Raw genomic sequence first — 17,898 nt, 5'->3', positions numbered from 1 at the left:
AGCTGAACTACAGTGCACCTCTAATATAAATGGAGCTGATCCTCATGTCATATAGTTAATCTGGGTTAAATGTATAATGTTGTACTTCTGGACGATGAGTCACTGCATTTAGAAAACATGTTAACAGTAACCTGTAGCCTGATTAAAAAAAATTATAATTAAAAGTGCTCCACCCAGCTCTCTTGTCTGCTATTTACCTCTCAGCTAAATATAATGACCATCTGATACATTTGTCCACTATGATCTTGTCTTAGACACTGTATGTGCTCATCTTACCAGTCGAACTGGTTCTACTTCGACATATCATCACAACTTCTTGCAAATGCAGAAAAACAAGCCAACAACACAATAATAATTAAAATAAAAATTCAAAATATTTTAATATAACATTTCCCAATTATGAACACACAGGTCGTCTCCATTTGGTAATGAAGGTTTTGAAAAGTAAAATTATGTTCTCAGAATTAACCAGTGATGCACCAGAAAAAGCTAAGAGAAAAAAAGGTAAACACTTACTTGATATTAACATTACAAAATAAAACCTCACATCATTCGAGGCAAAATTACTTTAATCTTAATGATTTCCAATGAATAAGATGATTCTTATTCATCCTATTAATATGTCACAATTACAGAAAATGAAGGCATTAAAATAGAGTTTGTCTTTAATTGCTAATGATGAGAACAGTGCAAGTTCCTACTCTAGTTTCTCCATCGCAACAAAGGTGGGAGAAGTACTTTCTATTGGGAGTAAAGTCCCAAGGCAATCACTTTAGAGTTTAGAGCTGCCTTGCTCAACCTGAGTAAGGGTTAGCAGAAGAATTAATAGTTTCACAACAGAAGTTAAGAATAAAAAAAAAGAAAAAAAAAAAGTTCCCCCCCAATTAATAGCACATACATAACAAACTAGTCACATCTCTATTTTTAAACAACAGGACATCTGTCTTGGTTTAATGGGTATTAATTGGATACCTCAAAAAGGGTCTGAGCACTTATTAATACCTAGAAAGTCTATTACACAATAGTGGATAAAGGTAGGTGATCAGATTCTGTAATTAACTCAACCATTGTGTTAGCCCAGAAACATTCCGCATTTTCTCAGCTCTCTTTGAGCAACAAGTAAAGACAAGTTTCTTGCACAATGCTTTCCGCTCCAGTGTTTCAGCACTAGTAGCTGAGGACTTTGCTCATTTCTGTACCCTAATCTAGGAAATCTCTGAGGCACTGAGAATTAATAGCAATCATTTAGCCATTGCATGGACCTTGCGGCAACTTAAAAAGCTTTTAAATCTTGTTTTGTTACACTTATCTGAACTTTCCCTTCATGATAGAACACAGTGCTAATATCTCACACCTACTTCCTCAGAAGATGCTGCAGAGATAAGAGGCTATAAAACAAAATGCACTTGCAGGATCTCTGACTTCACCTGGGCGATTTGAGTATGGAAATGTATTTTAAGTATTTAAATGTGAAATTGATGTAGATTCTGGAGTACCCAAAGTGCTGAACACAAACCCATACTGAGCGATGTTGTCTCAGGACATTTTAAGGCATCATGTTTGTTGTTGTTTTAAATCTGAAACCACACATACGCACTATAAGAAAGATGAGTAAGCTCATGCTTTAAAATGTAAAAGAATGAGTTTTGTTCTAGACACTCCACAAACGCTTCTATTAGTTAAATATTCCAGCATTTCAAAGAGAAACCATTTCATTGAAACACTTCAGAAAAACCCACTCCTTTTGGTAGAGGTAAAAAATAATTTTCAGTATTGCTTTGAAGGATGATACAGAAGATCACAAAGAAAATCCTTGCCAAAACGTCACTCAAATTCCCTTTATTTCAGTGTAGTTTTAAAAATCAGTAATCAACTACACTCTTACATGAAGTAAGAGCCTCCAGACTTGAGGAGCTCAGTTGAATTTGCATCCAGTTTTGTTCTTTATCTTGACCACTCAAAAATGCATAAGGGGAAAGATACATACAATTTGTAGCTTCCCAAAAACAAAATTTGAACCAGTAATAGTCTTGTGAGGATGAGTTTAAACTACATCATCAAAACTTTCAGTAGCTTAGAGCAGCAACAATGAAAAACACCCACACAAACCCATGTTTTGTGCCTTTGCATTTAACTCAACAAGTGCAACAATTACGCAGAAGACTTTGGAGTCTGGAAATTGGAGTTGTTAGCAAATGTGTTTCTTCCATAGACACTTTCACAATTTAAATTACATCCCAAAGCATATCAAGCAGCTCATATCATTCTGCATACTATAAAAATTAATTAACGAACCCCTCAAAAAATAAACAAAAACAAAACAGAAACATGAGAATGATTTCTTATTGCTAGGGTGTCCAGTTTTCATTAGTCACACTTCAGCTAAACATACGCTGGGAACTGTATCACTTTTGGATCACGATGGCGATTTATGGGAGCCAAAAGTGGTAAAGGCATTAATATGCTAAGAGAAAACAAAAAACACGATGATCACAATTCCTGCTCCCATCTCAACAAGTGCTGGTTCAGGATCGGAAAACGTGCACAGCCCGAACCACGTACTGTCTGCAGATGGGGCATTCGTTCATGCGCTTGCCGCACTTTGTGCAAGTGACCATATGGCCACATTCCAACAGTACACAGTCTATTGGGGAGTCCATACAGATCTTACACAAATTTTCTTCTCCGTTAGGTCCAGTTTTTACATCTAAATGTCACAGAAGAAAACAGAAAAGGTTGACATGCACAACATGGTATACAACAGAGTGAATAAATGGACTTTCTCAACAGCTTTTTGATTCTCCACCCATACAGGAGGGAGACAACTATACCAGTAAGAGTTTTCATGCTACATTCACCTGCTTTTTTAAACTTCACAGAATCAATTAAAACCAAAACAAGATTGAAATAAATATAATGTAAACCTAGACTTACCTGTTCCATCATTGGTATTAGCAACTGCAAAAGAGTTAAAATCATTGTGGGAATGAGCAACAGCAAGCAAACTAAGAACACCTTTATTAAAAAGATAATAATTTGTATCTTGACAAAACAATCTGCCAGAAGTTTAAAACCACTGACGGGTGACATGATCAACTCTGATTTGTGCATATGCTAATCTAGTTTGTGTTCGAAACAGGACAAAGCATAAGGATCTGACTGACAGTGGCAAGGGCCAATTGAGGGTTTATATATATAGAAAATTACACATCGTATGCATGCCTCACCTAGGTTTTGCAGATCCTTCTGGTCGTGATAGAGGCGTGTAACCCGCTCCATCAACTCCCATTTTTCACAGCAGCCTTTGTAGTTGACAAAGTTCCTTGCTAGGATTTCCTTTAGTTGTCGCACACTAAGAGTCTCAATGTCCTCCACCGATCCCAAGTCTGACAGAGATGCCCGTCGGCCAGTGGGCAAGGCCTCTTCAGAATCTGATGACTGAAAAGAAAGTGGAGTATGGGTACATATGTAATCAAGCTCTTTCTTGGTTTCAAAGTGCATTTTTAAAAGCAAGATTCGTGCCTCTGTCAACCTGCATGAACATGAGCGAGTTGAAGAAAAGCCTAATGGTATACTTTCATTTTGGGATGATTTTATTGTCACCACAATCTAGCTTACAAGACACAGAGTCTTCCTTTAACTCATAGTGAAACCACAACACAGTATGCAAAGTGCTACAAACCCTCATGCTCTCTCGTTTGCATTGCACATCAACAAATATATTGTCACTATCCTATTAAAATCATGTATCTACATTTTTGTTGATTTTTAGTTTATTACATCACACAGCAGCTGCCTTTCACACTGTGGTGAAACGTCATGATGAATGACTCAATACAAACGCTCCAAACTTAATGAGAATAAAATATTTTTTGACTTCCATTGAATTGAATTGAAGGTTTTTCCCTTCTCCCGTACATTTGCAATTTTGGACAGTGATGATATTTCAGCTAATTTTTGGCAACCACCATGAGCAGACCAGTTGAAGAGAAGTTATAAATCTGCCTGATATTAAATGGAATATGATATGGAACTGGTGTCTCAGTGGCTTATTTTATCAATTTGTATTATTTTCCAAAATGTATTATGTATATTTATTCATTTTATTTATTGCAGTGGATCCTTCATCTAATTTCAAGCCTGTTCCAACAAATCATTGTCCCAGACTAGCGCTGTCATGGACATCTTTAAATTTCCATTACTTTGCTGACACTAACAAATAGATTTAAAAGGGCACAAACTATACATTTTCCCACGTTTACAAATTTCCCTGAGGTCTGATTGAAACATCTGTGACATGCTTTGTCCAAAATAATATAGGAATCCCAACATAAACAGCCCTGTTCAGAATGGCTGCTTTCAGAATGAGCCACAGCTCAGTTCATCATGAGTGCCCAGGAGTGATGATAAGTCTCTCTATTACAATGTCAGTGTGTCCCACTTAGCTTTAGCAATAAAGCTCCTGTTTGGCCACATTAGACACTAAAACAAACACTAAAGTTTTTATGACATTGTGTAAATTTTATAAATTAAAATCTCAGAAATTTGTACATTTTAAAAGTAGACCATAAAGCCATCTGAAGTTATAAACCTCAAGTTTCATATTTAACGGGTTGCACACAGGTTGTATAGATCAACAAATTCACGATTTGCCATAAATGTAGTTATTAGGGAGAAGGATGTTTCTCTCCCAGTCACTTAAATAAAAGGATGTAGGCTGAACAGTTATGAAACAAGGGCAAAACTGTGAAAATATATATGTAAACCCATGCACTTTTAGGTTGGCACATATTATTTCACTAAAATATATGTTTGTTTTTATTAACTTACGTAAGAGAGGCTTCTGTAAAGTAGAAATAGAACAAAAGGGAAGGAGAAAGTTCTTCCTTGTGTTACATGATGTAATGTAAGGCCTTGTGCTGCCTGGCATACAACACTTGGTCCCATGATTGGTTACATGATAAAGCACATTATGTTCAATAGCATGTGACCTACAAAATTCACTGTCAACATTTTTAAACAAACGATAAAGGCACTTCAATGACTGCAACTGGTATACATGTGTGTACATTAAGAGTGTGTATAGTTGATTAGATCTATGGGTCTGCACTCATGAGTTAGTTATTTGGTGAAATTTGTTTAGTTTTATCATAACAGGCAGTCAGTCAAGCCAGTTGTTTGGAAGCAGGGTTTCCAGTAAGCTACTTTACAAGGAATTCAGAGGGTAGACAATATGATTAAGTGCTCTGGAGAGCAACATTTAAAAGTTCAGATCATTTCCCAGGCCAATAGAAATGTCAAAATGACATAAATTCAGATATATCAATAACTTACATCACTCAATATCATGGTCAGGTTTTTCAAGCATAGAAAATGTGTCTCTCTTTATACTCCTGATTATGTAACCTCAAAAATAAAGAAATTAAAAGAGACACATGAACATAGATTCCTGTATAAAAGAGTCTGTGAAACAAAGTGGAAATTTCCCCTAAAGGCCACAGGAACCACAGCCTAACACAATCAGTAAGATCACATGCAAATTGGAGTTGGCAAAAGTTAAGTGCTTAGCATTTGAAGCATTCAAATTGACAAAAGTTAAAAAAGAAATCCTCCCTCCTCATATACACACAAAAAGGTGAGAGAACCCCCAAACAATTTAATAATTCAACTATTTGTTAATTTCTTGAAGCGTGTAAAAAAAAAAAAAAAAAAAAAAAAAAAAAAAAACCAATCATGACCAGACCATTATAGTTATCATAATGTTCACTTAAAATGTTTCTTCTAAAAATGATGGAAATTAGAAAACAGAGCGAATGATCATCTGATGACCTCTTATAATAAGGCCTCTTATTATAACTTCAGATAGACTATAGAATAATTCAATTCAATCACAGATTTTTAGATGCCAAGTACCTTATGGAACTAACTAACTCACATACACATATGACGCTTTTCCACTGCATGGTATCTACTCGACTTCCAAACGAGTGCAGTAGAGACAAAACATGGAAACCCTGCAGAATGCAAACTGGCCAGAGACTTGTCAGTCACAACGAAATGCAGAGCTCCAGCCAAACTTACCAAGTTTTATAAAAGGTTCAAATAGTTCTTGTATTGGTGGCAGATGAAAAACTCCAAGACGTACTACAAAATAATAAAAAAAAACTAAAAAAAAAACTGCCGATTTGTCTGAATTGAGTCATGTTCAGTCACAAAATCAAAAATAAATAAATAAATAATAGAAAACACACACAAAACTGTTGTTGTGGTTTTCAAAGCCTGCAGTCCCTGTTAGAGATGGTGATTTGTGATGTTACTGTCTATGTTTATCAGGACTGAACTCTACTAGGGCGGCTCGGTGGTACAACAATTAGTGTGATTTCACACAGCTCCAGGATGACTGTGAGGGGTTTGGTGTGTCCTCATGAGTTTCCTCTGGGTGCTCTGGTTTCCTCCCACATCCTAAAACACACATTGGTAGGTGGACTGGCAGCTCAAAGGTATCCCTAGGTGTGAGTGAATGTGTGTCACCCTATGAAGGACTGGCACCCCATTCAGAGTGTGTTCCTATTATTCTGTGTAGGCCACGACTCACCACTACCCTGAACCCGATAAGCAATTCCGGACAATGAATGAATGAACGAATTGTGCTAGAGGAAAAGTTACCAGTCACTGAAAAGCATGTAGAGCCATAACTGATGTGAGTAAGCACCATGCAACGGAAAAGTGTCATTTCATATTCATTGTTAGGAATTACACCACAAGGACGTGTTATTTATTGCTTTGCATCAAAGACATTGTTTTCTTATTAGTTCATACAGCAGTTGTTATTAATAGGAAGCAAGTGAAGGAACCCTGTGTATCAGACCCTATTAGCTCTGTTAAATATAGTGTGGATATTTGAGACAAAGCAAAATTCCAAACCAGGTGACATTTTTAAGAGCAGATTTGAGATTAGGACAGAAGACTGGCTGAAGGAAACTTTAGACAGCACAAAACAACTTATTTTAAAAAGCATGTATCACAAGGGCTGGCTAGGAACTGAAGTGGAGGACATCTCAAGATCTGAACAAAGTTCTCGATGTAAATTTTGTTCCAAAATGTATTTTTAAGTTATGGATAAAGAACTATTTTACAAAATACAGATTTGGATTTCAAATAATGCCTTTGTCCTCTTCTTCAGCAAATGGGAGACTGAACACTGGCTTAAGACTACAGTAAGGCTACCTGGGACTCCTGATCCCCCTGAAGCTCTGTGTCCACCTGAACTGGTTCCTCTGCCACTGATGGGCTCTAAAGGTCAAAAGTCACACAGAGTTAGCCACACAGCCATACCTAACACGCCTCCATGTATAACTATATTTTATATATATATAAGTTTGGATACCACAGTGTGTACTTTTAAAGGTCCCTAACAAATTGTGTCTATACTACTGAGCACAGATTCACATCAAATCTGTTCTAGAGTAACACAAACTCAGGGCAACAGCAAATTGAGTAGTTTGAGGTGTGATTACTTTTTCAAACAGTGTTCTTCGCAATAGTCATGCGCAGTTTAACTTCCACGTTATGTTTTGTAAAACAAAATTGGAGGATATTACAATAGTCCTAATGCCATAGTGTAGAGTTCATAAAGTTACTAAGTAGCTTGGATACTTTGCAAATAGTGCTTCAAATGAAACAAAAATATGAATTAAAACAACACGAAACATTCAGTACAGTACCATAGCGATGTATTATACACCAGGTGGCGCTGTACTGCGTCATTTCTGGCAATGTCACCTATTCCCATTGAATGTGTTTTAAGGAAAACTTGGAAAGAGTGCTTTTTTAACTAAGTCTCAGGCTCAAAAGGAGTGCTGGGTTTATACAGCGTAATGATCCGTATGACTGGGCTCAAGTGCAAAGTTGCTGAGATGAAGTTAGGATGGCGCCATCTTAGCCTTGTGATTGGTCAGGGTAAAGGTTACAGAAGCTTTACCCATTTTACGACTGCAATTCTGCATTGTGCAATCCTGGTGACATTTATTAGACTTTAAGAAGATACCTAATAAAATTAATTAGGACATGTACACTGGGGTTCATTAGGAGCCAGATTAACTTAATTGCAAAGAAAACCCAGATTTAGGTCCCCAGGGGCTTTAAAGGGCCCAGATGCCCTGCATTACTAACTATATGGGAATTAGTTCAGAATGTTCTCAGTGGCCCCTACATCATTCTGATTTTTAAGACCATGATTAACACATTTTGAGGGATCTCCTCCCAGACCTGGATTAAAGCATCAGTCAACTCCTGCACAATCTGTGGTGCAACGTGGCGTTGGTGGATGGAACAAGACATGATGTCCCAGATGTGCTCGATTGGATTCAGTTCTGGGGAAGGGGCAGGCCAATCCATAACATCAATGCCTTCATCATGTAGGAACTGCTGACACACTTCAGCCACGAGGCCTAGCATTGTCATTTATCAGAAGGAATCTAGGGCCCAGTGCACTAGCATATGGTCTCACAATGGGTTTGAGGGTCTCATCCCGGTACCTAATGGCAGTCAGGATACCTCAGGCTAGCACATGGAGGGCTGTACGGTCCTACAAAGAAATGCCTCCCCACGCCAGTACTGACCCACTGCCAAACCGGGCGTGCTGAAGGATGTTGCAGGCAGCAGAGCATTCTCCACGGCGTCTCCAGACTCTGTCACGTCTGTCACATGTGCTCAGTGTGAACCTGCTCTTATCCATGGAGAGCACAGGGTACCAATGGTGAATCTGCCAATCTTGGTGTTCTCTGGGAAATGCCAATCCCCCTCACAGTGTTGGGCTGTATGGTAGCGTTCCTGCTGCTGGGTTGTTGCCCTCCTATGGCCCCCTCCATGTCTCCTGGTGTACTGACCTGTCTCCTGGTATCTCCTCCATGCTCTGGACGCTGTGCTGACAGACACAGCAAACCTTTTTGCCACAGCTCGTATTGATGTGCCGTCCTGGATGAGCTGCACTACCTGAGCAACTTCTGTGGGTTGTTAACACTGCCTCATGCTTCCTCTAGGGGTGAGAGCACTGACAAAATGCAAAGTGACCAAAACATCAGCCAGTCTGTGGTCACCACCTGCAGAACCACTACTTCATAGGGGTTGTCTTGCTAATTGCCTCTAATTTCTGTTGTCTGTTCCATTTTCACAGCAGCAGGTGAAATTGATTCAGTGAAATTGATTCAGTGGTTCAACACAGTGTTGCTTCCTAACTGGACAGGTTGATTTCACAGAAGTGTGACTGACTTGGAGTTACATTGTGTTTTTTAAGTGTTCTGTTTATTTTTTTGAGCAGTGTATATATACACCTAAACCTGATGAGTGTACTGAATGACAGCCTGAAAGCCAAGTCCCTTTATATAAATTTATGTGAGGAATTTCCAGCTTCTCCATCATCAGCTAAGTATCTCAAAGAAATCCAGTGTTCTTCAAAATGCATATTCCTCTATTATATAGAGGAATTTTCTTTACTCAAACTTTTTTTTTCTTTGTGAAAATAAAACTTTACACAAACAACTGTTAACTTTGAGCTGGGACTTTTGTTTCATGTCTTAGAGTAGGCCTAAGTCTCATTAAGTCATCACAGCTTACAACTGAAATGACATTTGTTATTACAGAGAGCATAAAAGAAAACATTACTGGGTACTGGTGTCGAATTCCTGGTACTGGTACAGGCATCGGTTCAATGCGAACAATACCCAATCCTAGCCACCAGTCAGTGTTTTGAAAACAGACAAAAAGAACACATTTAAAAAAAAAAAAAAAAAAATTACATTGATTTAAATTCAGTGTTGCATGCACTGCTCTGCATAATATCAAATAACACAAGAATTCTGCTTTCTTTGTAAATAAACATAGTCAACCATTATTAAGCACAATACATTTTCGTACTCCTAGTGCAAAGGTAACAAGAAGGGTGCATTTTAAACATTGTCAAAATTGAGGAAATACATTTTCTCTCTTTTATCCTACCTCTTCGTCCTCTGCTGTCTCAGTATGTGAACCCACTTCCATTGTAATGCTGGTCCCTGTGTTGTGCAGCACTGTAGCTGGTGTTGGTATAGAGGGGGCTTCCTGCACAGTTGAGTGTGTCTGGTCATGTGTTTCAGTTGGTGTGGAGGTGTCAGAGGTAGGTGTATGTTGGCCAAGGACCAGGTCAACAAGTTCCTCTTTCTCTCTGCACATTTGTGTAGGAACTTCGTGCAAGTGTAGGTAGTCCCGCAAGTCCTTCACTTTTAGCTTCATTAGCTCTGCTCGTTCAAACATAGTGCCATGGAAACGATGGCAGGTGTGGCACAGACGAGGATGGGGAGCTGACTGAGCAGAGCAGTGGCCACAAAAGCTCTTCTTGCAGTCCACACATATGTGCTGTGGCATGCAAAAGAGTAAACCAAGTCAATAGAGTCGAGCCTTGTAAGCTACCTATATTAAGTACTACACAACATCAAAAATTCTATAGAAATCTCAATTTTAGACTGATCTAAAATTCAAGCCAAAAAACTTGTGATATTAATTTAGTAAATGCTTTTAACAAACTATTATGCTACAAATCATTTAACTAATCATAAATACAATAAAAATAAGAGTTTACTAACTAGAATGGTACTAGTATGCAAATTAAACAAACAAATTCTGTTTCAAATGATACAGTTCTGTGTACAGATGTAACAAGAAAAGCCCATTTGTTCTCTCAGCAGATTTAAGAGTTCACAGCTTAACTCATTGAGAAATATCACAGTGAATCAGGAATAGGATTACACATAGGTGTGTGAAATTCCTGGAGAATCTATTATGTACTCTAATAATGACATTTAACAAAACTAATATTTTCTTAACAACAAAAACACAAAACATACAATTGGTTATTATTTTAACTGAAAATTTCATTGATTTCATCATTTTCAGTAATGTGTAAAGCACAGAAAAACACTAAAGATTAAAACAAAATATGTCAGTGTCAATGCATGAGTTCATTACAATTATTACAGAAATTATTGGCTCTATACTGGTAATATCATATAGCGATATTTAAATAACTATATCACGGTATCAATACTGACATATAGCAGAAGGATCTATTAAAGAGCAAGATTTTTAACCGTCTGAAAGAGGAAGCAGAGGTCCATTACCTTTCTGGCCACGGTGTCAAAGCGTCCTCCACAGGCATTGCAGGTGTGGTCTGGAGGTGGGGTAGAGGGGTAGCTACTGTAGCCAGAGTTGGTGTACGCTTGTTGGCGTGAGTTAGTCCTAATTGTACTGCTTTCCTCCACGGTGGACGAGTCCAGGCAGAACCAGTTACAACAACTGGCCCACATACTCTACACTTACTGGGAAAAAAAAAGAAAAGAAACATAAAAATCCACAAAGAATGAAGACAACAAAACAGAACATACACCACTGTTTACAATTTTGAAAAACTGAATCAACACTAAGCTAAATCAATCTATCCTCCTGCAACCAACATTTCAAACAGATGTCATAAAAAATGTAGTCACATAAGGGTCAGTTTGCTGTTATAGTGATCAATATGTTTTTCCATTAACTACAAGCAACAAGGCCACCGAGCCACTCATTCTATTATTTACATGAAATTAACATGGGAATTTTAAAGCACATACAAAATATAAGCCATGAAGTAAGCAAAACAAAACCACCCAAAACAACAACAAACAAGCCAGTCTCCCTAACAGAGTTGATTTTTCTTGTCCATGCCAACTTGGGACAGTTTTTCACCCTCTGGGTATGTTTCTTTACTGGACATCAGCCATGCCCCAAAAGAAGGCCATGAAAGACTGAATTATGTGCAATATGTTTTTGCACTACATATTCTGGTGTAAGGTCTTTAAGATCTTTATTGTCTTTATTAGTGCATCAAATTCCTCATTAGAGAAACCGAATTCAAAATTTTCCACAGCTATAATTCCATGCATCATAATTCACCAACTGAGCTGGAGAAACCCAGGTGGGAACTAGCAGTTTTAGAAATTAGACTGTCCTCTACTTATCAGTAACACCATGTCAGAAAGCCTTTAAGCTATCTGCAGACCAGTGTGTTACTTGGTGCATGGCAGCTGAAGTAGGACTCCCATCATTAATTCAGAGACTGTGTGCAGGCTGAGATACAGGAGCCATGCAACACTGCTCCGACTGGGATGACATGTCACTTTGGAAAAAAAAAAAAAAAAATTCCTATCAATTCCTACATCCTAAACCCACAGTGAAATGTAACTTGTATAAAAATGTTATCAAAAGCTATATTCTCACATAGATGAGCTCAAAATAAATGGAATCGCTGTTAGCATAATCAGGGCAACAAGAATTATATATATTATTGCAACAATGATATGTTGAATCAGAAAATATATTTTAAAAAAATCACTCTTAAAGCCTGTACCCTTACTATAATCTTATGTTGCTCTGTCAATCTGCTTTCATACAGAATGGTGTTTTTACACTGTTTTTCTGAACCCTTGTCATGCTTTTTGTTCGTATGTAAAAGTGGGAGGACTCCCCACATAATGTGAGGGTGGGCTGAAACTGACAACACTGGCCTTCCATCCACGTTGAAAGATCCTACAAAACACAAACTGGCTACTCTCCTATTGGCTGAGTACATCTTTGTCTGCAACACGGCATGCAAAATTTAAAAACATCTGAAAGTAATAGTAGCATCTGAAGACTGTGTCTGTTATTCAAATCTGTTTTTTTTTTTTTTTGAAAATATTGTTTCAATAAAAAAATAGTAAATTATCAAACGCTGAGTTTAAGTTAAAGAAGAGAGGAAAGAGGATGAAAACAGACAAAATACTCAGACACATCACTTGACTTTATACTGACTGACTTTATCTTCTAAACGTGTGTTTTGAGACTCAGTTCGCTGGAAAAACATCTGTGTGACTGCCAACTATGCTTCTAAACAGTTTTATTTTGCTAATTTTCAAACGTTTCTGTTCTTCCAGCAGCAGTCGCTGATATTAGCTCTTGCAGAAACAGGTTTTATTACTGTGTGTCAGTGTGCACCGTCAGGCTCACAGCGCTGAAAACCCTTTAACCAACCCACACAGGTCCAAAATTGAGAATCACTGCTTTAGCACATCAAGCAGCTATATGAAGACTTCATAAATGAGATGTGTAGCAATTTTTCATTTGGCATAATCATAATGGTTTCTATTTTGTTTAATTAAAAAGCAGAGCCTGTTAGAAAAACTAACTGCTATTATGATGGTGTTTTGTTAATTTAATATGTAAAATTTTTTTTTTTTTTTTACTTACTAAAAAACAGTATTTACAGATTTTAATTTTTAATTATGTTTAAATAGTTTGCTGAATATAACAGCATAAAATAAATTCTATGTATGAAACTCAGTAAACTAGGCCAGTAAACAATGCCTCAACTAGTTAAAAAATATAAATAAATAACAATTAAAAACACTTCAAAAGTGCTCAGAAATACATGTCAAAAATTATGTGAATAATTATAATAAAGCAAATGTAAAATGTTAAAAAGTGGACCACGTAAACAGATTTCACATGTTCATAAACAGCAAGGAGATCAATGTGACATGAGACATTTTATTTGTGAAATCTTCAGTGGGAAGCCCATGTGTCTGCAGATTGGTCACAGATCACGTGTTGAGCCAAACCACAAAAGACAATGCAAGAACAAACTAAGGTGTCAAATAACAAGGAAGCAAAGTATGAGCAGGGTGAGCCTGTCCCTCCATGGTGCTCTATAAATAGCCTGCAATGGTAGTCAGTTACAAAGACAACCAGCTGCTTCCATGGAGACAGAGACACATTCACCTGGAACTGGGCGAGAGCTTACCAAGAACGAAACAAAAGTGACAAATGTATAGACAAAGTTATACCAAAGATTATTCTGTAAGGTTGCCACGGAATTTTCTCAATGTCCTGCTCTAACATCTTTGAATTATTCATTCTAAAAGCATACTATGTCCAAATGAATGTGGCTACTATTTCTAATTAGTGAATTCAACTGCTTAAAAAGGTGCACCACAAAGACAGCTTGAATGGTGTGAAATATCCACACAAGCCTATGGTCACCATGTTCACGCTGCATTGGTTAAAAGGTAGCAAGTCTCTCCAGCATTGGGCTGGGAAGTGGTAGAACTGTGTTCTCTAGAGTAAAGAAGCACCATCTAACTTGATGTGATATGTTGGAGTAGCATTTGTGATCCAGAACTAATCACACAGCACTAATACCACACTTCACTAATGCTCTTCTGGCTGAATACAGTCAAATCCAAACAGCAATATTTAACACGCCCTTGTCAATCTGGCCTTACTGCTATTGTACTTTGGCATCACAAACAGCTTAACTGAAGTTTACTAGATAAAAATAATATTAATAATTCAATAAAAAAAAAACACACATCTGTATTAGCTGTGTACAGATTGCCACAAGTGTTATACCCGAGTACAGACAAAGCTGAGTTATTTTACTAGCTTGTAAATTAGAAAGCAAATGGCTACACTCTAATTCATAAATAAAAATTAAAGACTCTAAGCACTGGTTCTAAACTGTTTAAATGGTATGCATATTATTTGCAGGCTTATTCATTATGTACATTATGTGCAGAATTGATATGGAATAGCAATCATCTAATAAAGACCAACCTATCAAACAGGGATTACTCTACAATGCTCTTTAAAAACCCTTTATCTTGTTGTCCACTTCCATGCCCTTTGCTACAAATGGCCAAAGCTAATGAAATAACAGCAAACAAACAAACAAGCTAATTCTAGAAAATAGGTTTGATGATTTCCACAGATTGTTTCTCTCACCCACATTAGTCAGCAGCCACAAATGCAGCAGGATGTACAAAATTCAACAGGGCAACAAAGGCACCCTCACAGTGCAGACTTTCCAAATTATACACCATTGTCCATGTTTCTGTACAGTCCAAAAGCAGAGGCCCAAACTAACAATGGCACTGTTTTGGCAAAACTCACAGAGCAACATACCACTATTAGATTGAAAAAATCCACAAATAATTTACAGTTGTACAGACAAATATACCACAAATTTAAATACGTTGTTTATCCCAAATCTCAACAGACTATAGCTTTTATAAAATGTACAAACTTAATCATTTTAATGCTTCAAATGAAATACCGACATATGCTTTGGGATTAACCTTAAGGTAAATATACTGAATGTACTAACTATACTGTAGCTATATAATTACATGCTATCATGACCAACCCATGTTTCACAATCACACAAGTTAGTGCCCTCTAGCATATCTGACAAATATAATTATCACAAGTAAGAATGCACTTAGAAATCACTAAACCAAAGTACAATATTTTGATGTTTCTTAAATCATTTTCATTTCTGATAATGATTATGTTTACAAGTACCATTCCTGAGTTGTGTGCCCTACTCATAATCTGTAGCAGACACCTTGTATTTACTGTATAGGTTCTACTTGTTGTCACAATGTAGTTTAGCAGTTTTGTCTTATAACGCGTTAGAGAATGATTAGGGCTTGGTGGTATAACTGTAGTACGATATACTGCTGCATTAAAAATGTGGACGGAATCTAAAAACAAGTTACTTAACTGACTAAGTAAGGTGCATGGCCAGAGAGTGCATTCATGTGCATTTAAGAGAGCCACAGGGAGGGAGATCTGTTGGAGCCCAGTGAACGGTGATGTCACAATCTGAAATTGGGCGTGGTGAAAAAACAAACAAACAAACAAACAAACAACAACAACAACACAAGCCTGGGAGCCCAGTGAGTTTAACACTGAATTTTTGTCAAATGAGAAAGGAAAGAAGCTGTAAGCAGACAAAATAAGCAGAAGCCCCTTCACTCTACTTTGTTCTCTCAGGTATGAGACTTTATCCTCTAAATATCTGTGATTTGAGCTTGAATTTGTTGAAAATCTATCTGCTGTGGTGTGCTAAAACACAAGTGCCTGTTTTAAACACTGTCTTTTTATGCTTGTAGACTGTGTAAAGCTTGTCTTATTTTGCTTATTTTTTTAACTTTTCAGTTCCTCCAACTCCAGTTGCTGAAATCTCTCTCAGAAACGTTTAATCTTCAACACGTGTTAGTGTGCACTGTTGGGCTGTGCTGAACTGAACTTCACTGAAAACCCTTCACTTGACAACGTGCTCACAGATTTGAGGCTCATGCAGCCTGACAATGCACCCCCCAACTCCATGTTAATACTGTATACCATGTTAATATTTTGTCACGGTATGAAAAATGTGGATAACACACATCCCTAAGAATGACTGTACCCAATTTCAGTTCTTAAACAACAAAGAGTTGTTAGGTAAATAGGAAATATTTATGTCAACCTGACCCAACAGAACTCTTTCTCCAACACCCAATACTCCAGAATAGTAGATTCATAATAGGCACCATTAAAAGTATTTAACATAGAATGTATTTTGTGTATAGGTTTTTAGACTGCAAGTTACTACCCTAATATCCAGCTGTGTATTTGCAGTGTACAATATTCAGAGTAGTGCCCAGAATATCAGCAGCACGGTAGGGTAAAACACTGCCATGAGAAGTGGAAGTGCCCACCCAGACAATAAATAACCCCTACAAATCTTTATATTTAACGGTTATGTCTAAGAAAAAACAACAAACAAACAAATAACCCAACCCCTAATGTCTTATACGTGGCTTGAACCCAAGTCTTCGACTTCATTTAAGACAATCCCTCCTCTCTTCCTGTTTATTCCACTGACACTCATCTGCTGCTCAAAAGCTCCATCTCCAAGTTGGTGGAACTGGTTCATTAGTTTGATGACATACGAAACACTGTCTGTCTGAAGTTGTCCGTTTGGACCCCTGCAATTTCAAAGCAAAAAAGTTCAGCCATGGCTCCAACAGCTAACATCGCTCGTGATGCGTCTACAAGGGTTTAAAAACAATACACGGATATTCAAACAAGGAAAACCTTTGGTTAACACTGGAGAGTGACCTTAAGACACTGAAGCAAATATAAAAGCCTTTAACGTCGACAATCGGATTACTTTAACTAGGTTTGAATATCACTTTCTTTTTAAAACTACACATGAACCTCGAGCTGGCTTCTTATTGACTACTATCTTTTTGGAATGGTGCTGTATATTAATGTGGAACAGAAATTTTAAATAAAAGCCAACGTAAGCCTCGTTAACTAAAAGGAACTCTGCACTGTCACGGATATAGAGAGCTGAAAAACAAAAACCACGCTGAAAACAAGGCCATAACCCGCAAAAATCTCCTGTGACTTCAGTTTCTAAGTGAATTGAAGTGACGTGGTTGTGTCGTTGTGGCTTCACTCACCTCTCCGCATTCACCCGAGTTACAAAGTTAGTTTATCACAGCCGTTCCAAACTCAGGTTTAAAACTTTGCAGAACTATGACGAATGAGAAATAAGAAGCTCGTAATCCAGTGTATAGAGGCAGCGAAGGCTAAAAGGTCCAGATATACCACTAGAAATGTTTTAGCTGTTGTTAGTAAATAATATGTAACTTCTCGTTCCAGTCTCACCACTTCGCAGACCAACGGTCCAGCCGTTGGTACGTGCGCGTAACCCTTTGTAAACGTCACAAATCAAGAGCGCGCACGTAGTACAGATAGAAAAGAGAGTAGTAAAATGTCGCCCACTGGCGCCCACAAGAATACTTACAATTTTAAGTTTATTATTTAATTATGGTTCAAATTTTATTTAAGTCGTTAAATGGAAATGTATTTTTTATTTCCTTTAGTTATAGCAATATATCATGTTATCATTTAATCAGGGGGTCCTAATCCCAGACCCCTTGACCTCAAAATATGAATATCTTTGTACTCAGCATCTTCTGAAACCACCGTATGACAGGAATAAAACATCCAAATCAA

General features: G+C 37.4%; 1 protein-coding gene across 2 annotated transcripts; it reads right to left on the bottom strand.

Annotated features, from left to right (window-relative positions):
- Positions 1-378: 378 nt before the first annotated feature.
- rffl (ring finger and FYVE-like domain containing E3 ubiquitin protein ligase) lies at positions 379-17,597 on the bottom strand. 2 transcript variants are annotated; one of them, XM_066665435.1, is made up of 7 exons: positions 17,340-17,597; positions 11,154-11,351; positions 9,997-10,392; positions 7,228-7,293; positions 3,228-3,438; positions 2,935-2,958; positions 379-2,707 (listed from the first exon to the last, which is right to left on the bottom strand). In XM_066665435.1, the coding sequence occupies exons 2-7, from the start codon at positions 11,337-11,339 to the stop codon at positions 2,526-2,528; spliced, it is 1,065 nt and encodes a 354-aa protein (XP_066521532.1). In that variant the 5' UTR covers positions 11,340-11,351; positions 17,340-17,597; the 3' UTR covers positions 379-2,525. The 2 variants fall into 2 exon arrangements, with proteins under 2 accessions (XP_066521532.1, XP_066521541.1); XM_066665444.1 differs by lacking the exon at positions 7,228-7,293.
- Positions 17,598-17,898: the final 301 nt, after the last annotated feature.

Source organism: Hoplias malabaricus, chromosome 1 (assembly GCF_029633855.1).
Source record: "Hoplias malabaricus isolate fHopMal1 chromosome 1, fHopMal1.hap1, whole genome shotgun sequence".
Classification (NCBI taxonomy): Eukaryota; Metazoa; Chordata; class Actinopteri; order Characiformes; family Erythrinidae; genus Hoplias; species Hoplias malabaricus.
The sequence above is the reverse complement of the archived record's forward strand: the minus strand, read 5'-3'. Positions and strand labels throughout refer to the sequence as shown.

What these genes read in the sequence shown, in the direction of transcription:
- rffl (XM_066665435.1), bottom strand. Translation starts at nt 11,339, where the DNA reads ATGTGGGCCAGTTGTTGTAACTGGTTCTGCCTGGACTCGTCCACCGTG. An exon ending in AGACAGCAGAGGACGAAGAG is followed by an intron (nt 7,294 to 9,996) that starts GTAGGATAAAAG and finishes TTTGACCTTTAG; the next exon opens with AGCCCATCAGTGGCAGAGGA. An exon ending in TAATACCAATGATGGAACAG is followed by an intron (nt 2,708 to 2,934) that starts GTAAGTCTAGGT and finishes TGTGACATTTAG; the next exon opens with ATGTAAAAACTGGACCTAAC.